The 26314-nt window shown below is 36.6% G+C and overlaps 2 protein-coding genes across 2 annotated transcripts in view; one reads left to right on the top strand and one right to left on the bottom strand.

Moving 5' to 3' along the window:
- Positions 1-26314, top strand: part of RORB (RAR related orphan receptor B) — a 225180-nt gene that overhangs the window by 108886 nt on the left and 89980 nt on the right. The window lies entirely within an intron of this gene.
- LOC134610494 (serine/threonine-protein kinase tousled-like 1) lies at positions 6953-8073 on the bottom strand. Its single transcript, XM_063453461.1, has one exon. It carries the CDS (start codon positions 8071-8073, stop codon positions 7045-7047), a length of 1029 nt encoding a protein of 342 aa, XP_063309531.1. The 3' UTR covers positions 6953-7044.

Here is a 26314-nt window from a genome sequence, read left to right as displayed (position 1 = left end):
TCATTTTGTGTTTCCATTTGATTTTGTATGTTGTACAGGCTGACATTAATGAATCTGGATTGTTGTCACTTGGCTATAGCACGTTGTATTAAGCAAAGTAGCATTGCTTTGTCTAAATAGGTATTTCCCACCTTTACTTGTATACTGTGGACTTTGGTAGTGGTGAAAATGTGATGATCTTACCCGTTCAAAAATAATTGAGGCAATTCAGAACTCAAATTCAGATGAAATTCATTAAAGTTACAGTCATTCCCACAAAACTTCCATTTAAGTCACACTAGCAATGAATGAGAAACAAATTAACATTAAATAAGATACAGTAACTAAGGAATGCATTCCTGTGCGTGCTTCTAAATTTTACCAATTAAGCCAGCCTTACAGTGAGGGAAAAAAGTATTTGATCCCCTGCTAATTTTGAACATTTCCCATCTGACAAAGAAATTATCAGTCTATAAATGTAATGGTAGGTGTATTTTAACAGTAAGAGACTGAATAACAAACAAAAGATCCAGAAAAACGCATGTAAAAAAAGTTATAATTTGATTTGCATGTCAATGAGTGAAATAAGTATTTGATCCTCTATCATTCAGCAAGATTTCTGGCTCCCATGTGTCTTTTATACAATTAATGAGCTGAGATTAGGCTCTCTCTCTTAAAGGGAGTGCTCCTAATCTCAGCTCGTTACCTGTATAAATGACACTTGTCCACAGAAGCAGTCAATTAATCAATCAGATTCCAAACTCTCCACCATGGCCAAGACCAAAGAGCTGTTCAAGGATGTCAGGGACATGATTGTAGACCTACACAAGGCTGGAATGGGCTACAAGACTATCGCGAAACAGCTTGGTGAGAAGGTGACAACAGTTTGTGTAATTATTCGCAAATGTAAGAAACAAAAAATAACTGTCAGTCTCTGGTGCTCCATGCAAGATCTCACCTCATAGAGTTTCAGTGATCATGAGAATGGTGAGGAATCAGCCCAGAACTACATGGGGGGATCTTGTTAATAATCTCAAGGCAGCTGGGACCATAGTCATCAAGAAAACAATTGGTAACACACTACGCTGTGAAGGACTGAAATCCTGCAGGTCCCCATGCTGAAGAAAGCACATGTGCAGGCCTGTCTGAAGTTTGCCAGTGAACATCTGAATGATTCAGTGGAGAACTGGGTGAAAGTGTTGTGGTCAGATGAGACCAAAATCATGCTCTTTGGCATCAACTCAACTCAACGTGTTTGGAGGAGGAGGAATGCTGCCTATGACCCCAAGAACACCACCCCACCGTCAAACATGGAGGTGGAAACATTATGCTTTGGGGGTATTTTTCTGCTAAGGGTACAGGACAACTGCACCGCATCAAAGGGACAATGGACGGGGCCATGTACTGTAAAATCTTAGGTGAGAACCTCCTTCCCTTAGCCAGGGCAACCCATTCAATCATAGCTCTCATGACACATTAATTAATATAGTTTATTTTGAAGTTGCATATTAATTTGATATGCAGCCTGTTAATACAGTATGGGTTTAGTTATTGCAGCAACATTTTTTCTTTTTAAAGTTGCTCCACTTTTTGAATGATAGTTTACTGTTATTTTGATCCCTTTTCAGTGAACATGATATTAGAATATGCAAGCACCTATTAACTATGCTGGGTTAGGAAAGAATCAAAATAATCTATATAGCAGGGGGGAAATGATGGTACAGCTCCCTCCATGCATGCATATAGTTAGGACAAGAATAAGGAACTTTATATGTTCCACTTAGTACCTGCCCTGTTTGGATTATCTTTGAATTCCAGACAATATAATATATTATATTTGCAATATGTATAGTAGTTGTTCGCTAAAAGTCTTTGTACTAGTTATATCAGTGTATCATGCAAGTCTTGTGTTGCAACCAGGCTCCTATATCTCAGCACACCATGGGACTTTTCATTATCTGTGACACCACTTTTTCTTTGTGGCCTTATGGGAGAACTTCTGGACCTAGGGTGGTATAGCTTTAGACTCATCTCCCTCTTTACACTGCCTCTGATACAGACTGTTTGTGAAAACTATTGCTGTCCTATACCAATATATATTAGGGAATTATATTAGAGGGGGCAGGTACTTGAAATTACACAGTTATCCATCCCCCCTCCTCCCTCCCTCCCATCCCCCGTATTGTAATTTGTTTCATGCAATGACCTGTGATATTGGGGTGTTAAATAATAATGATCTGCTAAATGTATAGAGCAAACTATATTTATTTCCTTCTGTCTATCTCTCTGTAAAGGATGAAAGGGCTTAATAATACAGAGAAGGGTTCAATCCTACTCCCTCTCCAAATAACCTCTTATAGAGATATTAAATGAAAAGGCGAGGGTACCCCAATCTCTGAGCCAGAGTAGTCTAAAGCAATCTGGCTTTTACCACGTCAGGCTCTTGAATTAAATTTCAATGGGTGTCTGTGCATCCAACTTTCCATTAGTGAACCATGGACTTGAAAGTTTTGCCCGATGGTGATGAAGTCAATGGAAAAATTAGTGTAACATGGACCTTTTGTGAACATATCCTTGGGTCCTCATCATCCCCTGATCTTTTAGTATTATTGATGTTTTTGAGCCCACTTAATAAAATATAAAAACTTAGAAATTAAAATGTTTCTATTGCACTGTGCAAGCCTTAGAATATACTATATTTTGCCTTTGATAAAGGCTTTGTCAGATAAATAAATCAGGATTTATATTTTCTTTGCCCATTAGTGTAATTATAACAATATGTTTCATGTGCAGCTGAAAAGCACAAGAAAATACAATAATAATATCCAATGTCAACTACAATATTTAACCCAATAACAAATGTAGTGCTCTTACAGTAAGCTAGTGTTTCAATATAAAGTAATGGCAAAGCCTTCAGTTTTATCCCTTGAGCTATTTTTTCTCTGTGCAAATTTGTCATCCAACAGCTTTTGCATTAAGGAAGGTTAGTTCACAGTGTAGATTTCAGTGACATCGTGTGGCTAACAGGCAGATTTGCAGTCTTGTTCCACCACGCTATCATAATCAGCATAATGCTTGGATCAGCACCTTAGTCAATGTTTAAGGTCGTTTGTTTTCCATTCACCTCCTTTTAAATTTTACTTCTCTTTGAAGCTGTTTGTCAATTAACACGTGTACCGCTAGGTGCCAATCTTTTTTCTTAAGTATTATTTTTAAGCATTGAAACATTTAGACAAAAATCAATGATTGTTGTAATAAGAAGCTCCTTTTTTTTTAGTGATAACATGCTTCTTTTAACATTGGCTAGTTGATCAACAATTGTTTTTTTTATTATTACAAAAAAAAAGTATTTTGTTGTTTTTAAGAAAAATTTTAAAAAAATGAAAATATTTTGTTATAGACAAATATTTCTTAATCAGCGAATAATTTTGTATAATGGCCAGTTTTTTTAAGGTAGCAAATACAATATTTAGATATATTGATCAAATATGTCACCATCTGGGGACATTGCATAAATTGCAAAGACCCCTGACAGTGACACCACCACTGGGGTTCCGGTGGCTGAGGGGGCAGATAAAATTGAGTTTAACCCCTTAAGGACACATGACATGTGTGACATGTCACGATTCCCTTTTATTCCAGAAGTTTGGTCCTCAAGGGGTTAAGTAACTTGAACCTGTCCTTCATGGTGCTGCCATCTTCTTCTGAACGGTCCTCTTCTGCTCACCAGGAGTTGACATCGCTGTTGTAGTTCCTACTTTTTCTCAGTATATCTTTTGACTAGGTTGCAATTACAGTGAATTTCCAACACAGTCAATATGTGTTTTTCATAAAGATTTCATATTCATGGATTTTATACTCATTTTGACGGTGCCACTTTAAGTGGGTAGCAACTCTGATCCTCTTAGACAGGTAGAATCTGACTGTATCACCTTGCAGACAAGATGTGTCTAGTGGTCCATATGAGGTCTTACCCCACTGTAAAATTAATACTCATCACTGAAAGAGGTTTTCAATGAGCTAGAACCAATTTTATTCTAAAACAGAGTTATCTAATTCACAGCATGCAATTAGGAACCCATATGATTGTTGACTGCACCATATAAAATTATTTGATTGACAAAATATTATATATCTGTAGGACACAGCTGACCCATGAGCTGCCAGTTAGAGAACCCTCATTTCAAACACATGACACAACAGATGAATAGGGTTAAGTAAGGAGCTGCAGATGTGTCTGAAATCAGCGTTTTGCTTGCACTGTTAGGCATGCCTGGATGAACAAAATCCAAACTAAGAGGCATATTTAATCATTAAGGTAGTAAAAATTTAGTGTGTGAATTAAAATGTCATTTTTCCACTGTGAGAAACAAAGAGCTCACATTTTCTGCTATAGCAGTGAAGCATGTGCATGTTATATGTGCTGTTTAAGGAATAAATCTTACAGTGTAAAAAATGACAAATAATTCCCTTTAAAAAATCCCTTCCCTGTTATTTCACAATGTAGCCAATATTCCTACTTCACGTTCAATTTTCCACTTTTTAAGTTTAGGGAGAGAAATAGAAATATAGAAAGCACAGCCAATAAATGATAATAATCTCCAGGGTTTTAAACAGCACAGGAACGAATGTGTTATTTGCACCTTGGATCCTATTGTCTAACCAATAACAGGGTTAGTCACTAATGTGTGAATTATAAGAAGCTCAATTTTAGGCTGGTATGGGAGAATTCAATGAAATCTTCAAGTCAGTTCTGATTTTGACCTGGCGTTTTTGGCGTACAATTTTAATTATCCTTGGATTAAATCTGGATTTCCAACTACACACAGTTTATTGAATAATCATGTGGGCTTCAGACAACAAAGTATAGTGGCCTGAAAATCAAACTGAAAAATGTATGTAAATACAGCTGATTCAGTGTTTAGTGGATAAACCCCCCTTTATTGGGGGGAACAGACTTCCACAATTAAAGTTAAAAAGACAGAGATAGAAACAATCCTCATACTCTGGGGTACATTTTCCAAGTTATTCTTTATGTCACCACAGCTCACCGTTCAGTGAATAGACCATGCATTTTGTTAAAACACTGCTTATACCATTGCTCAGGATTAGCACCAAATTCAAGCTCTGAATCTAGGTCCATTGCACACTTCTCTTGATATATGCTCTTCTTATCCATGATTCATTAAGGCCTTCTTTTCCGTAACTATGTAATGCTATCACGGCTTCCCTTGATTTTACAAATTTCCTTATTCCTACCGAACACCTTTATTCTTTCCATTTTTCATGTTTGACATTTTGTCTCAGGAGAAGCAGCAGAACATCTTCATATGTAGCTGTAGCTGTGTAGTTTAAATTGAGAAGTGGAGGATCTCTTGTCTATTTTAGCAGGTTGTTAGAGCTTTATTTGAATTAGGAATGCCTTTAAACTGCATATCTATGCTTGTACTTTAACCAATACAGTCCTGAAGTGTGCATTTTTCAATTAATATTCTTTACCAAGATCAGAATCTGGAAAAACTATGTCTGCATTCACCTTTGAGAACCTTTTCTAGTGACTGACATATGTCTGTAGGCCATAGTTTAGCCCTTTTATGTAGCACAGGACATACACTTGCATCTTTCCTTTATGTATCCTAGATTTTGTCCTACTCTACACCCACCTCTGATAGAGACAAATAGAGTTAAAACATGTTTAACTTATTAATCAGTGGTGGTCCACAACATCATACTAATTTGATCCCAAACCTCTGGAATAAAAGTGAGTCATGTGTCCTTAAGGGGTTAAAGAACCTGTTTACATAAAATACGCTATTTGCAGAGCATGAGTTTATAGAGTTTCATGGGTGAAATTGTGATAGCATCTCAGGTACTATATCATTGGTACTTGAGGTGTTAACCATGTATAGACACACATTTAGCCTTGTTAACCGTGTATAGACACACATTTAGCATATGGCTTGTCTAAACGATTTCAGGAACCATTTTTTAGACCATTATGCAAGTAAACCATCTTCATTTCTTGACTATGCTGAGATCTTTCTTTTCATTGCAATCTTGCATTTTACTCAATTTGAAGAAAAGTCAGTTGAAGGCCTGTTCATGAGAACTACTTCAATACATTTTACCCATGCTATTCACCAATGACCAAGTAGAAGAATTTTTTAAAAATATTTTTAATATTCTGTATAATTGCATTTGTTTGATAATTGTATTGTGGACACCAATGATCTGATTTGATACTTGCTGAGATGAGGTATCATTTGGGAAGATTCACATAAACATAGGTGCGTGGGACAAAAGCTATGGAACCCCTGTGATACTACTTATAAAAGTGGAAAAATTTTACCAGCTGGCCCAGTATTTAAATGTCCATTCGTAACAACAAAAGGAAACCCACCAGATGTTTGTTATGAAGCCTTATCCAGCTACAGAAAGAGTATGGAATGAAAGTTAAGATTCTATGGGCCATCCCAGGTTAATAAAAGATTGTTTCACATTCACAAACAGACACTGTTTGGTTGTTCAGGTACATACATAAGCAGCATCCCCAGTCCACCATGGTTTCATTCAGAGGATTAAGCTCTCATATGGTCATAGGTAGATTGCAAGTGTGTCCCTCTTAATTCTTCACACAGGGTTGAAGAATTAGACCAAGAAAAATTCATAGTTCAGAGTTCCCTGTCTAACCTGGTTACCTTAAGTATCAGGCAGATGTTTAAGGTAACCTTACATTTAATACTATTCTAGTTTATAGTAGTACTTAATGGTTGGATCCTTAAAATAAACCCACTAAAATAAATATAAAATTGAAGATAAAATTAAAGACTGATCACCATAACCAAAATAATAAATTAATAATACATAAAATAGTTTCAAACATATCTTAGAGATCTCTTTACTGAACAGTGAATCGCGATGATTTGAGAACAAACTTGAATGAAGATTGACAAAAATACGACTTTTTTTTTTTCTTCTTTGTTAAATTAATTTATTTTGTCTTTGAACTAAGTTTTGCCCCTGAAAGCCTAGTGCCGTATATTCATGCCAGCCGTGATTTCACTATCAGTATGAAACGATGCTTGATGGAGGGGGTGTCGGAGATGCCACTAGGCCAGACATGTGCAGGTTTCCTGAAGAATTAGATCTTCTCATGTGAGGGAGAAGGTACGGGTCATTCGCTAACTGATGAACATCAAACCGATCCTCCTTTCTGTATGCTAAACACCGTCTTATGAAGGCCTTGGCTTCATTGCTTACAACAGGCTTCACAGGAAATTGAACTTCTGTGGCTTTTAATATTGTATTTTCTTGTAAAATATCTTGCTGAGACTGATTGTGCCCAAATGGCTTCCGTCCATAAAGACACTGGAAAAATATGACTCCAACTGACCACACATCTACTTTATTTGAAATCTTTGGTGGTTCCTTAATCACCACAAAGCATTCAGGTGGGAGATACCAGTATGTTCCTGCCCCTTGGGAGGTAAGGTCCATGCCATCCACACCATAGCTGTCATCATCCATTATTTTGGACAGACCAAAGTCTGTGATTTTTATCTCTCCACATGCTGTCCCATCAACAAGAAGGATGTTTCCTGGCTTTAGATCATAGTGGATGATGGGAGGTTTGATCTCATTGAGGTAACGTAGTGCATTGACTATTTGCATTACAATAGACCGAGCTTCTTTTTCTGACATTAACTTATGTTGTTTTAGATAGAAGTCAAGGTCATTGCCTTCACAGTATTCTAGCACTGTACAAAACGTGTCTGTATCCAAGGAAAAGTAATCATACAGCTTAACTATTCTGGGATGATCCAGCTCTTTGTGTATTCTATACTCTCGGCAGGCATGCTTGTGGTAGTTCTCTTTCTTCTCGTCCCTCCAGCTTTTGTTAAGTTGGTGAATTTTCACAGCAGCATATCTCTGTTCATAAAGATCAAAAGCCTTGTACACTTCACTAAAACCACCTTGACCTAGTAGATGAAGTAATAAATAACGTTCATTCAACGTAGGGTGATCTTTAAATTGTGCAGCGTGGTCTCGCCTAGGCTGTGTGCGTGTGTGGAAGGACTCCGCAGTCGGCGCCATCTTGTGGTCACTGTCGGGCGGGGGTCTTCGCGGCCGTGACAGGTACGTGCGGAGTGCTTGCTGAGTGTGTGTACCGGTGATTTGGGCTGCAGTCCTGTCCGTACCTTTGGCAACTCCCAGCCGCTCGGCTGTGGCGGCTCTGGCCCTATCGCCTGTGCATGTGGCCTCCGCCATCTTGGTGACTGTGCCTGGGGTTTTCGTCTTAGCGGCCCTGTGTCTTTTCCTGTCGTGCTTGCGGCGGTTGGGTCTTGAGAGTGGGGACCGGGATCACCCCCCCGGTCCAGAGGGGGGGGGTACGGGGCCGGTTCCCCGCGGGTCCGACTCTGAGCGCTGAACGGCGTGCGGCAGGGCAGCGGCCGTCCGCCCCGCTCGCCTCCGGAGTAGGCCTCAGACTTGTCGGGTAGGATTCCTCCTCCAGGGGACTGAAGCCTGTTGGGCCAGCCTCACCCTGGATCCAGGGCTCTCTGCCCGTTGGGGGCCGCCGTTGCCGGTCAGGTTTGTGCCTTAAGATGTAAATATATTGCTTGTTAGGCCTTAAGTTGCAGGAGCTGGCCTCCCTTGCGACCATCCAGCTCGGCGGTCCGGCCCCGCCCCATACGACTCTTTTTATACTATATTTTGAACGTTTTTTTTTTTTGTGGCTTGACCCCAAAATTTGTTTAATTTTGTTGTATTTTGAAATAAGAAGAGGTTTCATACAACATTTCTCCATCTAGTTTCTAAAAAAAAATGTTTAAGTGTAAGAGTATGAGTCATTAAAGATTTTTTATTTTGTCCTTTCTACTGTCGCACAAAACATATTGTAACATGGTTTGGTATATGTAAGCTGCTGAATTAATACTTTGTGGCTGCGCAGAAGAGCTATTCACTTCATAAAACATGTAATCTCTCTATAGTTTGTCAAGGCGCTTCAGAATATAAAGCGTTCTAAGGACATCTTTCACCAGGGTGCTGAACACAGTGATGTCACAGGGGGACAATTGCAATCTGTGCTGAGTTTGCTGTGTAGCGTGTACCACTGTTACTGCACGAGCTGCATAAACCCTGCCTCACGTAGCACTAACAAGACACATTCATAACACACCTGAGTGTTTATTCCTGCTTCCTATTTTTATTCATTCATAGATTGATGAAAAGACAATCATTTATGTCAGGTTATATGCCATACTGAATTCAGATTGCATTGATTTAAGTTGCATTGTGCATTACAAAATGTAAAACCCTGGCCTATATATACAGCTGTGGCACTAACTGGTGTTTGCCTGTACCTCTGTGAGGTAAAAAACTAAATACATGTAACTATAATTCTAGTACCCTTTGTTTTGTATCATTAAAACACTTGCAATGTAATGCAATTAATCCCTTAACTACCAAAATCTCTTTGTTGAAAAAAACACCTAAATATTTATCTGAAAAACAAGATCCATAACTATACCATAAAGATAAGGTAGCTTAGCTATTTCAAAAAAAGATGGGTTACCAAAAAATATTTATTATTAAATATATTTAATATATTTTAAGAAATAGTTTAATTTACCTAATTGTAATTTCTTAATGCATTGGTAAATTATTTACAGAAATATTGCAAATATTTTATTTTTAGAGGTTATTGTGCATCTCTGGACAATTAGCATAAAGCAATAAATATTTGTCATATCTATTGTGTGAAAAACAGATGACTTAGTCAAGTAACTCAGTTAAAGGTAAGAAATGTGATAACATTTCTGGGAATGTAGCTCCCTAAAAATACCAGCAGAATGTTAAAATATTGTCTGTGTGAGTGATAATGTGCTATACGTGTAAAACTCATGCGTTTCCAATAAATATACTGTGAGATGCTATTTGATCACACCAGAGTAACTTTTGTTTTTATTAGAATAGATAATTATCTTCATTCTTCTTTCAGTTGTGTAAAATTATATACAAAAAAAGTTTCCTCAAAAAATGCATTTTCAGTGCTAAACATATGTGGAAAAAGCCCTCCTTCATACTCCTCATTTTCTCTTCTGTACACCTTTACTTAGTCATTTTATATTATTATTATATTAAATTAAAAACTATAGTATATATAAATGTACACACACACACATTTTATATATATATTGTATTGAATGAAACAATCAAGTAGAACTACAAGAATTTAGGATCAGAGATAAAATAGTAGGTATATATTTATATCTAAAGTATGGATGTTGCAATATAATATTTCATATTGCTATATTAATATGCATAATAATAATAATAATAATTAATATTGCTATATAAATAAAATTATTACTTATTTTTAATTATTAATTTTCTAAAAATATTATTTATAATATTTTGTCCCACAGTTATCACTACAAGGATAGTAAATTGTAGTTTATTATATGCAGTATATTTAGAGTTCATCCTCCCTTATACCCACTCACTGGCTGTTAGTGTACAACCCAATAGGATAATCCAAAATGCTACTGGAGAGTATAGAAGGTGTGACAGAGAGGCAGAGGGACAGAATAAAACCTAGCCAGTGAAATATGTTTACTTGCAGGGAGAATACCACTATTGAAGCAAAGTGGGAATGTAAGTGGGATTTTATGGACGAAATTTGTAATTGCTTTGAAGAGAAGAAATATATGTTGAGAGGGAAGGGGTTATTTAGGCAAATAAATAGAGAATACAGGGGGGTTTACTAAATTGTACTCATTTTTATTTCTAGTCTAATTTATAATCATATTAACTAGACAGTTCCCACAGTGCATTGCTTATTAGTGCTGCTTATTAAAGGAGATTTTTTTCAGCTTATCATTGGTTTGCATTACTTGTAGCATATTGTTTTACCAGTATACTGTGGGCACCAGTATACAGTATCATCGACTTGTAGTTTTTTTTTTATTTTTAACATAAACATATTCAGAAGCTGTTTAAGTTACATTACCACCAGACTTTATAATTTAAAGTGACTCAAATGAACACCCCAGGCACCATAACAACTTCATCTCAATGAAGTTTTCTCAATGGGAAACTAGTAATAGACTGAGTGCAATGATCTCAGTCTATCACCGTCACAAATTATGAAAACAAAGAGGGTCAAAGCTGGTGGGTGCTGTCTCCACAATTTGGGGTTAAACCATTCATTAAAGGTTTAACCCCTTAATGTAAGACAATGCCCAAGAACTCAAGGCACCATGCAACTTCATTTATATGAAGTTGTTATGGTACTCAGGGAGTTTCTTTACTTAGGAAACTAACAACACAAGGTCTGACCATGATGTGCATGGGATCTGCCTATTGGGTTTATCCACAAACCTGGAAATTGTCAAGTAGTCACAAGGCAATTAGACCAAAAAGCTGATCAGTAAAAAATTGCCAAGCTGGAAATATCCAATTCCTTTGCCAATTATCAACAAATCCTGGTTTAGTGGCCTGTGTACGTTTTCCTTAATAGAGTTGCTGCATGTGTAACGTGGAAGACCGTTGGTCACAGTTCAGACTTGATAAGTATATATTGATTTTGAATTAACTTCTACAGTGTATTCAGTTCTGAGGTTTTTCAGGTCTGAGGTTTTTACACTTAGAAAGATGTTAAAGTCTAATAGAGCGGTAAAGAGGTCATCTGAGCATTGTGATTGTTTCTGTTTAGCAAATGGTTCTGTTCAGCGCTTATAATTCAATTAATGTGGATTTGCACTATGTTTTGTACATTTCTTTATTCTTAGATTATCAACTGGTTCCCTTTTTTCTGTACATATTCTTTCATCTAGTGCTTAGTATGTCACCTTTTTGGCAGTCATGATATAATGTTTTTTTTAAATATTAGAGCTAAACAAATGTAAAGTAAAAGATTGCACAAAGTAGTTTTAGATAGTGAAGAAGATTCCTTGAGTGACTATATCAGAATATTCTTCAGAATATTCTTTTGATAACTATGTGTAAAATTATTACTGGTATAGCATTGCTATTCACAGAACATCAACAAGCAATGAGATTTTACTAACCAGTATATATATATATATATATATATATATATATATATATATATATATATATATATACTGAAATTGAATGTATTATGCTGCAACAATTGTTTGAGATCTAATTAAAAAAACGATATATTCGAAATAGACATTTTAGGAAAAATATCCCAAGAAGATCATTCACCAGGGTCATGTCAGAGGCACATTGCTGACTTACTGTACAAACATAGCAAGATATTGAATCACATGTGCAGTGAAAAAAGACTGCTAGCCTCATCAGTTTGTCAGAAAATAAATTGGGTAACACCACCCTTTCAATAAATATCGTGTGTGGTCGATGTGGGTTAATATCTGAGTTCCAGGGACTACCTTTTATCTCTTTAGCCCATGTATGTAAGAAAAGTTTTTAAAAATACTTATACACACCAGTGTCTTTGCAAGTAATGGATTTACTGTACTTAATGCTGAATCAGCAATGTGTTTGACTGGACCTTGAAAGGTTACTGTATGTCAGGGGGAAATGAATTCACCTTTAGACCCCTAAACTGAGATGTAATTCACTTAAATTATCACTCAGCCCTGGAAAAATAGCTTCAACAAATCCGTCAGCTTCTGTCCTGCAAGATGGATCAATTTATTGACTGGTAAATGACTTTTTTATTGACTAATGATGTGATGACCTTAGCTTCTAATTTGGTCTAAATAAGTCTGAGGGCAATTTTAGCAGACAGTTGGGATGATTATCAGAACAGCTATATGTTATTATTAGACAGTCTCTTATGAATAATCACATCACAGAATTACACAAGCCAAACTAAGCTTTAATTAATAATCCCCAATGACTTGGGTGCAGTTTTGTGTGAGTTCATGTTGGACATAAATGTTTGCCCTTTGAGTTGTTTATTAAATTGGTTCTATCATTCACTGGTAATGGCACTTTAATTGCAAAATGGCAATTTTAAGTGGGCTGTTTTTAGTTATAACGATAGGATGGAAAAATAACAGTAGTAAGCAGTGAGAAGATTAGCTTTGTCTTGAATTTCTGAAAGAGCCCTAATAATTTCCAGGGAACATAAAGCAATAATAGCTTCCCTCTGCCCATAATGCCTCTGGGTAAAAATCCAATGTTCAGGCAAGTTTGATCTGACAACCTACAGCACAGAGGCTGAGCTCCTGTTGTTAAATAACTGGGTTTAATGATCACAGAAAGCCAGACTGAATTTTTATTGGTGTGCTGCTATGTGATCGTGACAGTGTTGACACTAAATCAAATTCAATTAGCAAGATTGTGCTAATGATTTATATACTGCTTTGCAGAAGAGGATGGTATTTGGGGGGGGGAGAGGTTGTTCGGGGACTCACCTCACAGTACTTCAGTAACACTGTATTTAACCCTACTGTGGTTTTGGCTTGGCTTTTTGAGCGGTTAAAAGATGAGCGAGTGAATAAAAGGCTGATGGTTTTTGTTTTCATCAGAAGAGAATTGATGCCTTACAAGCTAATCCCTTCCAATGTAAGGTTCGGGAGGGACCTGAGATAAAAGGAGTTACAAAGCAACTAGCATGTTGTTTGTCCTTGACTGCTCTTGAAGCAAAAACTGTGGCAAATCATTTAACACATGCACTGCTAGAGGGGGTGCTTTGACAATCGCGAAGCCAACACAGATAAAAAAAAACAACAAAAAAAAAGCCAGTAGAGGTAGCATGCAGTGTTGGTCCGTGCACATGTTTATCAATGGCCTTCACAGGTGAAAGCCATTAGGCAGTTTTCAAGTCTATAGTGCACGTTCGAGGAATTCCTGGAACTCATCCCAGCAGTGGCTAAATGGCAGCTAACAGGAACAAGAGGTTTATTATGACAATAACAAAAGGAAACACACAGGATCAAAGTTCACACCTAGGCATTCTGAGACATTATCGTGCATTTTTTTATGTATTACTATAGTTTTTCTTACACCTGATATGTTCTAGAGATAGGATGTAAACTGAAGTCTGAATTGTGTTGTGTTATCCATCACTCATCTTAAATAGCTCACTATTGAAAGGATCAAGCCTCGGGAGATGCACACAAAACACTCAGCGATGAGAAAAGTCAGTTTTTATATAGAGTGATTCTAAATAAGACATGTATCTAACTGATCTCCCGTCCGTGACACCTCTTACCTATTTTATGCAGATCATCGTGTTGCATATTGAATAGATAGAGATTTACATTTGAAGGAGAAATCATCTTTTCTTCTTTCCTTTTATTACAAATTGGACAACATTGTCTAGTCCTTCCTCGCTGCACAGAAATAATGAGTCCCAATTAAAGGTCATAAAAAAATAAAAATGATGTGCGCTATTTCAATATATATAGCAAATGATGAATACTTTTTTTTTTTTGTTAAGTACACTGATAAATTAACCTTCTTGCTGCTGGATGCTATTTTGTCCAAACTACCCTATTTTGAATACGTTCTGTAAAGAGACTAATGGAACAAGGTCATGCTGCTGAGTTAAGGTCATATAAGAATGTGAATGACCCTTATTTATGACAACCTTATTTTAAAATGTTTAACAATCTAAGTTATAGTATGGTGTGTTTGTTATTCAGCCTCGAGTTAAGAAAGAATAAAACGTAATGTACAAATGTAAAGTAACTGATGGAAAAGAGAAATGAGCCAATAACTCTCTTTGACAATGTTGCTCAAAAGCCAAATCGTACCTTCACCTTCCACAAAACATCACAGCAGCTACCTGCTACCAGTTAAACAAAACCAAGGGTGTTAATCTGCAGGCCAAGGAGGGCAGCTTTATCCCACTTTACTGAAAAAGAAAAAAATAAGAACTACAGAAAACTTTGAAACGTTTAGAATAGCCTTAAAAATACATGCTTCACTATTCCATGAAGGTATTTTTTTGCAATAATGTCATAGAATTACTATTTTTTAAAGTTGAGAATGTTAAAATAATAAAACCAACAAAATAATCATAGTTTTTTTGTTTTGTTTTGCTTTGTCGCGTCTGGTTGTTGCTTTTTGTGTTTTTTGTAATGTTAGCTAATTCACTGTACTTTGTCAGGATGCTGAAATGGAATCCATCTGTAAAAAATACGTTAATACATAGAGGCCTAACTAGAATAGATGTTATAATGTTGACACCTTGCAATATTGAGCCTTGGTAGCATCTTCTAATTCACATATTGAACCTAAACACACAGTTATGCAACATATTTGTGATAGAGTTTTGAGACTTCATGTAAAATCAGTGTGTTAATTTACAACATGTACATGTTCTTAGGTGTTCCAGAGATTCATGGCTTGCTGTTACATCATGTACATGTTCTTAGGTGTTCCAGAGATTCATGGCTTGCTGTTACATCATGTACATGTTCTTAGGTGTTCCAGAGATTCATGGCTTGCTGTTACATCATGTACATGTTCTTAGGTGTTCCAGAGATTTATGGCTTGCTGTTACTTTCCTTTTTAATTGTTAGTGCGCCTATAAAATCTCCTACGATAGGCATCCTTTGGAATTCCAGATTTTGTGGACTGCATCTTTTAAAGCATCAGGGGAGATGTAGTCTACAACATCTGGAGTGCCAAATATTGTGTGAAGCTTTGATGATATCAAGGACGAGAGACACATCACATTTGTCTATTCTCCCTTTCCACCAAGCAAGTGGTGTGTCATCTTAGAGAGATGAGTGATAGTGCCACATTAGGCTTAAAAATGCATGCAAGTTTTACAAGTCCTTGGAGTTTCTCATTAAGGCATAACTGGATCAATTTAAGAAGAGGCACACGTTGCTTATTGCTTTTAATTTTGGTTCCAATGCAGGACGTCATCTCAAAATGACTATGTTTTCCCATGGTTATAGCCATACACATTTCCATCAGTCACTTCTCGGAGTGCTTTTTTTTTTTTTTTTTTTTTTTTTTTACAGTCACTCTGTTTATTTTTTTTTACCATTTTAAAGGCAGCATCAAAGTGTAATTACAAGCTTTTTTTTTACTTTTAAAACTTTCAGTGTGCATCAATTATATGTAATTATCTGCAAACCTGAACAATAAATGAAAATCCTGAGCTTTATAAATATACCCCAGTATCTCTGTAAACATTAACACATTTGTGGAGCGATAAATTAATGTTTTGGATTTGGCACAAAAAAAGGAACCCTGGTTTTCGTGCTGATTTTGGAAAATAATTACGCTGTACACTGTACAAGAGCAAACAAAAAGTAAGAAAAGAAAATAATTGCTCAATTTCACCGCAGTCCAGACAGTAGATTTTTATGAAAGCTTTCTCACCTTTATTTTTAGCAAATTAAAAACATTACTTGTTAACCCATAAGGACAATGTCCTTGTTTTGTATTTAAAGGGACAGTATAGTCATCAAAACAACATTAGCTTAAAGAAGATGTTTTAGGTATAGATCATGTCTCTGAAGTGTCATTGCTCAATTATCTGCCCTTTAGGGGTTAAATCATGTATGTTTCTGTCCTTGCAGCCCTAGCCACACCTCCCCTGGCTGTCTCTCACACAGACTGCATGAAATAAAAGGTTTCATTTTTAATCAGATGTTAATTACTTTATCTCATTCTCTGTAAATTGAACTTTAATCATATAAGGAGGGTCCTGCAAGGAGGTTCCACGCTAAACAATATGTTGGCGCTCTATAAATGCCAGTAATAATTTACTTTGTATTTATCTACAGTAAATGTCATCTGCCATTTGAGTGCCCAGTCCCCCAATCTCTCGAAATTCCTCTGCAGCAATGTAATATCCTGCTCACATTGTATTACTTACAAAGTAATCATCTGTACTGAGTTTTGTGTCATCTGCAAACACTGAAACTCAACGTCTATTTCAAGATCATTTGATAATATGTTAATATGTTCCCAGAACAGAACACTGACAGATACCACTTTCCACCTTTGTCCAGCTTGAAAATTCACCATTAATGACAACTCTCTGCTCCCTCTCTCTAAGTCAATGTTCTACCCATGAATTTTCATCTAGACCAATTTCTTTTAGTTTGAACATTAAATAATTATGTGAAACCATATCAAATGTCTTTGCAAAATCCAAGTAGATCACATCCACAAACCTTATATGTGCTACTGCTTAACTATTTTATTTGGCACCTTGCTATCAAGTGCTAGGCAGCCACCATATGATTAACCCTCTCACTGCAGAGGTATCCAGTTCAACTGATTTTGAGTTTCCTACCGAATTTTGGCCAAACCGAGCCAGGATATCGCTGACCATTTGAAAGATTTTGTTTGGAGGAGCCAGAAAATCTCTCCATGCACCAGTCTAGTTGACATGCCTTTTAGAAGCAAAAATATGGTTATATTCATAAAGTATGGTAGAATTTCATCCTAAATTATTCAAAATATCAGCACCCATTGTCAGGTTGAGGCAACAGATGTCACTGACACCGAGGCAAACATCCACACATACAGAGACAGGCAGACAGCCACACACACAGGCAGACCGTCACACACACAGGCAGGCAGTCACACACACACAATCTCACACACACACACACACAGACACACAGTCAAACACACACAGGCAGACAGTCACACACACAGTCACACACACACAGTCACACACACACAGGCAAACAGTCACATACACAGGCAGACAGTCACACACACACACACACACACAGTCACACACACACACACACAATCACACAGTCACACACAGTCACAGACAGTCACACACAGACAGTCACACACAGACAGTAACACACACAGTCACACACACACACACACACACACACACAGTCACACACACACACACACACACACACACACACACACACACACACACACACACACACACACACACAGTCACACACACAGGCATACAGTCACACACACACACACACACACAGGCAGACAGTCACACATACAGTCACACACACACACACACACAGTCACACACACACACACACAGTCCCACACACACAATCACACAGTCACACACAGACAGTCACAGACAGTCACACACAGACAGTCACACACAGACAGTCACACACAGACAGTCACACACACACAGTCACACACACACAGACAGTCACACACACACACAGGCAGACAGTCACACATACACACAGTCACACACACAGGCAGACAGTCACGCGCATACAGTCACACACACACAGTCACACACACAGGCAGTCACACTGACCTGCTTCTTACCTCCACATCCCTTGGAGCTCCTGGAGGCGCCCCGCCACATTTTTTTTTTTAATGATCCCGGACGGCCATGTGTGAGCTGTGCCGGCCGCCTGGCTCCCCCTGCTCCCATGGGGCTCTGTGCGTCCGCACAGCTCACACATGGCCGGCCGGGATCACAGGAGCCTAATCACTGAATGGGGCTGTCAGCCCAGCCCCAGGTGCCGCGGCCCACCGGGAAATTTCTCGGTATCCCAGTGGGCCAGTCCGGCCCTGGCTACTGCCATCTTTTTTCTTCTGATCTTGTCTCTTGGTCCTCCAAGAGCCGTTGACACTGCTGAAGACAATAGCTTCCTGGTTTTGAATTGATTCCACGGACCCATTCACACTTTTATCAACCCACCCAATAGTTCAGATGATGAGGAGGAGACCGTTGCACAGTTTCTCACTTCGTTATATATTAATTCCAATGATTAGCATACATTGGGGAACATAAAGGTCTATTTAGCAGGTGCCCCCAAGTTATTATGATGTCCCTCCTCTTTTCTAAATGACTTGACCTGTGTACATGATTTGCAGCTGGTGACTTTGCATCTACCTTCTTTATTGAAAAACTAAACTGTATAGCATGGTTGCAGGAACACTCCACGCACAAACGCAATTTGTGTGTCAAACTTTTTTTCATTTCACAAAACATGCATATTTGTTTATAAATTAACATTGGTACATATCCTGGCTGTCAACAAGGTTACTTCCTCATTGTTTGGCTCAGTTGAGCTAAACTCAAGAGGAAAGCAATTGCTCAGAGAACTGCCTTGTAAAGAAATCTCATTGAGCTGCATTGGAAAGCCTATGATTGGACAACCACAGAAAGTTTTGGGGGAAAAGGGGATGGCTTACGAAGGCTGCAGACAAGAGATCTGCAGCTTTTGCAAGCTGTTTTTTAGATATACCCCAATGAAAAAAAAGCATAATTAAATGCATGCAAGTTTATCATTGGGGTTATATCAACTTTATTTTTAAAAATCATATAATACAAAATATATTTAATAACAAAAAAAACAAATGCATATACCAAATTCATGTCACTTTTTATTAACCCTATACATTATTATACATTGCATAATGTGTGCCTTATATCTGATTATCATTTTGATTTTACTTAAACCCTTGTCTAGTATACTGCAATCAATTTGTATTCCCATTAATTATTGATGAGCCATTCTTTTGATAAATATCAAAGTAAGACATTGTAGGCATTCTGTCAAATTACATAACTAGTGCAGCGTAAAGGTGGATTCTGTATGGATTGATTCCATCAGATAAATGGCCTCAGGTAACTGTTTGCAGTATACTTAATAGATGGATATAATCACAGACAGACATGGATAGACATAAACAAGTATGCACAGACACGATCAAATGAATAGACATATTCTACCTCTGGTGACTGCTTGCATTCAATTATGCTTTTTTAGAGCGGTGTTTGCAGAATGACAGTGACCAGATAGGAACAGATATATCTAAACAGACAGAATTCTTTATTTCAAAAAAAATATCTAGCTAAAATTACTTGGTAATGTAATATAATTTCCTCTTGTATCCTTGATCAATGGTGTGGACATACTTTTCTATGTAAAATAAATAATTGTAAAATAGATATTGCTAGGTCCTGCAGCTCTTCCTCTTGTTTAATTTGTAGGAAAGTTATTATAAATCAATATAAAAACTACTTTACAGGTAATTTGAAGAGCACTTTTTAAAATAAAAAAAAAAATTGCAAGGGAGGCACATAAAAGAGCCACAATATGTTCTCTATCTATACTCTTTAATGGCAAAGTTTCTTAGGTTATTAACAGGTCATTTCCAGATTACAGGTGGTGATCAACCTATAGAGTACTCTATAATTAACGGGACTAATTTAGAAATATCAAACTGTTTATTCCATAACAGATATATTAATTGGGAAAGAGGGAACATTTAAATTAACTTCCTATCCTTGTCAGTGTCTGTAGGGTCACAATCGAACATTTTAGGAAGGATTTTGGTGAGCTAAATTGCTAGACTCGTAAATCCCTGAGGACTTAGTTATCCAATTCAGTTATAAAATGCAATGCTTCTCATAGAAACTGAGAAGCATCAGATTGTGTGTAACCCAAGCTACTGACTTATTTACAAATGGTAAAAAGAGTGACAACTAAATCCTCATCTTGCAATCTCCCAGCTATAAATAGAGGCTCAGAACACACACATGCAATAAAAGTGGGCTGAGCCAGGGAGTAGAGAGGTGAAAGATCCTGAGATCTCCCCTGCCGGTCTCAAAACATAGGCGTGCCGCGGGGATTAGGGTGTGCCCAGGCACACCCGGCACACCCCGTGCGCACGCCTATGGTTAGGAATACAAAGCTATATTCCTAACATTATAGTCCCTCTTCCCCCCTCCCTCACGCTCCCCACCCCCTTGGAATTTAAGTTTGAAGACCCTCTGTGCTATCTCTATCTCTGACTCCATCTGCACCGACAATTTCACAAGGGAAACCTAATCGACAAGTGCGGAAAGCATTTAATGCTCATTCCCAATAGGAAAGCAGTGACTCAATATTTTCCTATGGGGATTTAATTGATGCTGGACGTCCTCATGCACAGCGTGAGGACGTCCAGCATAATTTCATGGAGTTAAACTGGAGGCAGTCTTAAACCGGCAATGTAAACATTGCACCCAGGACACTGCTCCCAGACCACTTCAATGAGATGAAGTGGTCTGGGTCTCTATAGTGTCCCTTTAAGGTTACACAATGCAGTATTTTAAACAGTACTTACTGGTAAAATATTACGTTTAAACAGATTATGATAATTCTCATATTTTATAAAACTTTTACAAAACTCTTATTTTAATTTGACACATTTGCCACCTTAGTATACAGACCAGTTTTATTTATTTATAATTGAAAGGGCCACTTCAACAGTAATATCTTGTAACTGTCCTGTTGCTGGAAAAAAAAGCAGTGCTCTTATTTATACTGTATTGTACATAAACAGTATGACTTGTTTCAAATTTCTACAGAGCAGTAAAGCAATTTAATCTCACCCAAGACGTGTCTTTATTATCTATCTTTTTTCCTGCCTGAATTCTCCTATATAAACAAGGACTGACATTTTTGTAATTACCTATTCATTGTTCTATGTTAAGTTAATTTGTTCTTCACTTGATGGTATTTAAAGAACCATTATTTACCCGTTAGTCTTTACAATTTCTCAATTAAAAGTTTAGCTTGATGAGGTGTAGATAGAGCTGTAAATTTAGAAAAGGATTTACAAGTGACACTGCCAAAGGTTTTCACTATTAATTGTTAAATAAAATTGCTTTGTGCAATAACATTTTGAAAATGAATTTTGCATTTACTACACAAGAATATATTTGAACATAACAGTATACACAGAGGAAGATCTGCAGGCCGAGTATTAATGTAACCGTTTTTATTGTTATTTCTCCTTTAATATTGTTTATTATGTTATTTATTTTCTCCTGAAATGTAGCGTGACCCATTAAAAAATAGTAATAACAAATTCAGCAGGATGTACACTGTCACTCTTTCCTTTAAGCAGGTAACATTTCCATATTCCCTCTTCACATTATATATGAAGCAACCAGACCTTACAGACCTTACATTTACAGAAGAGAGCGAGACATTAGGGTACAGTTTGTATTACATACGTTTTCTTGCTTGTAGTTATAGATCTTCAGTATCAAGGTAGCACTAGGACATACAGTATATACCTTGGGGTTGCCTTAGATTGGGGTGAGTGTTGTTGTCCTTCATTCAGTTCCTTTTATACAAATATAAGCATCAGAAAAAAAAAAAAACAAGTAAATAAATAAAGCAAATAAATATTGATTAATATTATGGAAAGCTCAGCCTGGGTTTTACTCTATTGTTACAGTCATGGAAAAGCTAGAAAGAGGAATGTAGTCTTTGACTTCATAGAGATGAAAACTGTAATAAATCTGTTTGATTCAATAGAAATATAGAAATAAAGATATTAGGCATGTATAAGTGCTACTGTGAGCCTTGCACTGAAACACATTGTATGTCTTTCACCTTCCAACACCCATTTGTTAGGGAAATCACACACACACACACACACACACACTCATGTACATTCACATACTCATTCAAATTCACACATATATCCATTCTTATACACACATACTTTTGTATTCACACACATAGACACACACATTGATACACATACACAAAGACACAAACACATCCATAAACAGACTCATACACATACACAGTGTCATATACATAGATTCATACACTCACAGACTACTATGCATACATGCACACAATCATATCCTCAATAGTTTTTATTTAATGTTTTTTTTGGCAAGGGTTGTTTTACAGTGAGATCCACTCAGCCTCCCTTCATTAACCTTTAAAGTGGGAGCTGAAGTGGAATCTCATCCCTGGGGTCCCATAGATTGCTTCTGGTAACAAATGGCACTGATTTCCCAGCTCCCTTCTGTTCTGTACTGATGCTGGGTCCTAAGGGCTTGAGAGCCACAGAACAGGCCCCTGCAGCACAGCACCCCCACCAGCAATGTGCTGCTTGGCAGGTGCCTCCTTTAGCGGGATGTGGTGTTATGCCCACCACTGCTGCCTGTCTGACAGGATAGGCCACTCCAGCACACACACCCCTTGTGAGTATACTGCTGTTATCACTATACAGAATGAGACTGTGGAAATGTTTGTTTTTGTTTGTTTTTAAACCTGAAGAACATGTATTAATATGACATGATAATTAGAACTTTTGTATTTGGAACTTTTGTATTTCAGAAAGGACAGAATTGTTCAGGTATCAAACATTAGGAGAGAGTTTGCATAACTAAACATAATAATATGAATAACTAAATCATGTTAAATACATTTTCTGGGTTTTGGTGTGTAGATTTGAACGGAAAATTAAACAACTTGTGCACATTTGTGTATCCGTGTATATATATTTATGTATATATTTCTTAAAATGCCACATAAAAGCTCTCAAGTTTAATTGACCACCACTCACTCAATTAATTTAAAGTAACAACATAAATACAAATATTCATTTTTGTCTGTATTTATAAAAAGATGAAAAAATACATAAGATAAAATTTGTTTAGCAGTTAACTGACTGCATTGACAATAGTCACAATTTCTCCCAAATAGCATATGAAAAACTAAAATTATACCAAAATATATTCAGTGGATGTTATTGTATTTTGGGTATAAAAAGATCTTCCAGATTGTGCACCCCCTGTTTTTGAACATTAACTAGGTATATTGGGTAAAAATCAAGCACTTTACAATTAGCTGAGGTAGACAAGATGGAATGGGGTCTTGGTGTATGATAAGGAAGAGATGTGCAACAAGATAGAATGGAACAAAGTAATACAAAATATAACAAAATAATCTCAGGATCGAGTACATGAGTGTGCTCCTATCACATGTGTTAGAATTAGAAGCTGCTGTCTATTTGTAGAGTTTGCGCCTCTTTCCAGTCTTGGCACTGGACTCAACTCATTTTTATATTATTGAACTGCAACTTCTGTGTGTATGGTCTATTTGACTTGTTTTAGGTATATTGTTTAGAGTTTTTCTTTACCTTAGTTTGTATTTTTGTTTTACTTCAAGATGTCTCTTTTTTCTCAAGGTGCCCAGGAGTCTTTTTCTTAAGCTCCAACTTTACTTTCTAGTCATTTACTTGACCCAGTCTTGATTCTATCCTTCAATACAACCTCAGCTCCCTTAGCAGTAAATTCTTCATCCTCACTGTAAAGAACATTTCATTGTGAAGGTGAACTCTTTTATTCTAATCAAGCCTGTTCCCCAGAGAGATTAGTGAACTGACCTTGAATATATTTTACAGGCTAATCATTTCAAGTTGTAGCCAACTCTTTTCCAAAGTAAACAAACCTGCTTTGTCTTATCTTTGCTAATAAGTGAAATCCTCCCTCCCTTTTATTAATTTAATTAATCCTATCTTACAAATCAAGCTAATTGAGATAAAAGAGCTAAATATGTGCATCAACTGCTAAAATTTCAAATGAGAAATTAGGTAAAGCCTCTACTCTTGGGAGATCTCATCCCTTTGGCTCATTAAATGAGAGCAACATAGTATTGCCATCTTACATGTATGTACAGTTACAATTACATACATTTCCTTTGTGTGTTAAAACATTTGTCCATCTTCTTTCAATGTCTTCCCAAAATTCTAACAGTTTTATTTCACAATATTAAAGATTGTGTAGAAATAGTTGTTGTGTTGTGATTTTACATCTTAAATTGCTATGTCTTTAAAATGACCACCAAAAGTCAACTTAAACGTATACTTTTTGATATACATGTATTTATAAAAGTACACCATATTTTACCGTAATCCACAGTATATTATTATTATTATTATTATTATTAATATTATTATAATTATAGTTATTCATGAAAGCGGGTCTACTATTCAAAGGGAGAGAATTGGTAGCTGTTAAAAAGAGAATTTAAATTAATATTTCAATACACTAACTAAAATATATTTTCCTAAAACTCTTTAGATTGTTGATCTCTCCCATCTCACCACTGAAAGGGTTCAAATCAGCTAACTTCTCATTTATGTGAGTTGCCTAACTGCAGCTGTGAAGTCATCATTCTGATGACTTGTGTCCAGTCACATGCTTCTCATGGAAAAGCACTGGGACACAACAGTATATTCATTTTATAAAACAAGCCTACAGGGGACTTGTGTGTTCCATTTATAATAGGAAAAAGATGAAGGAAGGATATAGGTTACATGATTTAGAAAGTACAGCTAGTGGCCCAATGAGGAACTGGTTTTGGTGAGACAAACACATATAATGTGTGACATATAATGTGTGATAATAATATATATATATTATTATTATTATTTTCAATGAGATACTCTATATTCCTTTAACTATATATTAAAAGAACACACCTCTGCCCAAGTACAAAATACATATAAATCACTGTTTAGTAGATATATCTCAAATGAAAACTTACATACATTGAATTATGCATTTTTTCATTGTGGTAAATCTAAACACAATTCGCAAAACCTGTGTTTCTCTTGTCTGCTGCCTTTGCAAACCCTCTCCTTCTAACCCAGCCCAGACTTTCAGTAGCTGTCCAATCACAGACTTCCCAATGCATCTCAATGAGAAGTTTTTGCAAGGCATGTGCTCTGAGCAATTGCTGCACAGAACGTCTGGGCGGGGTTAGAAGGGGAGGGCTTGCAAAGATTTCATATAAGAGCTCTGCAGCTATTGCAAGCTGTGTTTAGATATACCCCAATAAAAAACACATAATTACATATGTTTAACATTTTTTTTTGTTTAAACCCTGTTAACCCCTTAAGGACCAAACTTCTGGAATAAAAGGGAATCATGACATGTCACACATGTCATGTGTCCTTAAGGGGTTAAGCACGCAGTTTTTTCTACTTAATGAAAGAGTAATTATGCAGTGTGGAGGCCCTAACCTTGTGCAAATCGGGGTAATAGTAAAAGTCACATTTCCTTGTGATACCTGCTGACATTTTAATGACTACAACTAAAATAGCTGCCATCTGGGACTGTATGTCCCAATGCAACACTCACAATAAAGTTCTAACCTTAAACCCTAACTCTACCTTAACTTACTACACTAGATATTAACCCCTACACTACCCTAACATACCACGCGATCTGCAAACATTAACACTTGCACTACACACTAAATCAAACAGTACGCTAAGATTAAATAATAACTCCTACACATACACTATCATTAACAAGAGTGTATTAGGAGGAAAAATTGCCATATTGGGGTTCCGAAGACATTAAAAATCATTTGATGTTTTTATACTAATACACGATTCAGCAGGGTGTGTTATTATATGCGCTCTTTCTCATATATATATATATATATATATATATATATATATATATATATATATATATATATATATATATATATATATATATATATATATATATATATTCAGTTATAAAGCCACACAAATCAAAGATCTGAAAGCATTGAAAACATGAAAGCAGAAAATACACTTTACCAACCTCAAA

This window comes from Pelobates fuscus, chromosome 5 (assembly GCF_036172605.1).
Source record: "Pelobates fuscus isolate aPelFus1 chromosome 5, aPelFus1.pri, whole genome shotgun sequence".
NCBI classification, from domain to species: domain Eukaryota; kingdom Metazoa; phylum Chordata; class Amphibia; order Anura; family Pelobatidae; genus Pelobates; species Pelobates fuscus.
The sequence above is the reverse complement of the archived record's forward strand: the minus strand, read 5'-3'. Positions and strand labels throughout refer to the sequence as shown.

Excerpts from the sequence above, each read along its gene's own strand:
- LOC134610494 (XM_063453461.1), bottom strand. The coding sequence starts at position 8,073 with ATGGCGCCGACTGCGGAGTCCTTCCACACACGCACACAGCCTAGGCGA.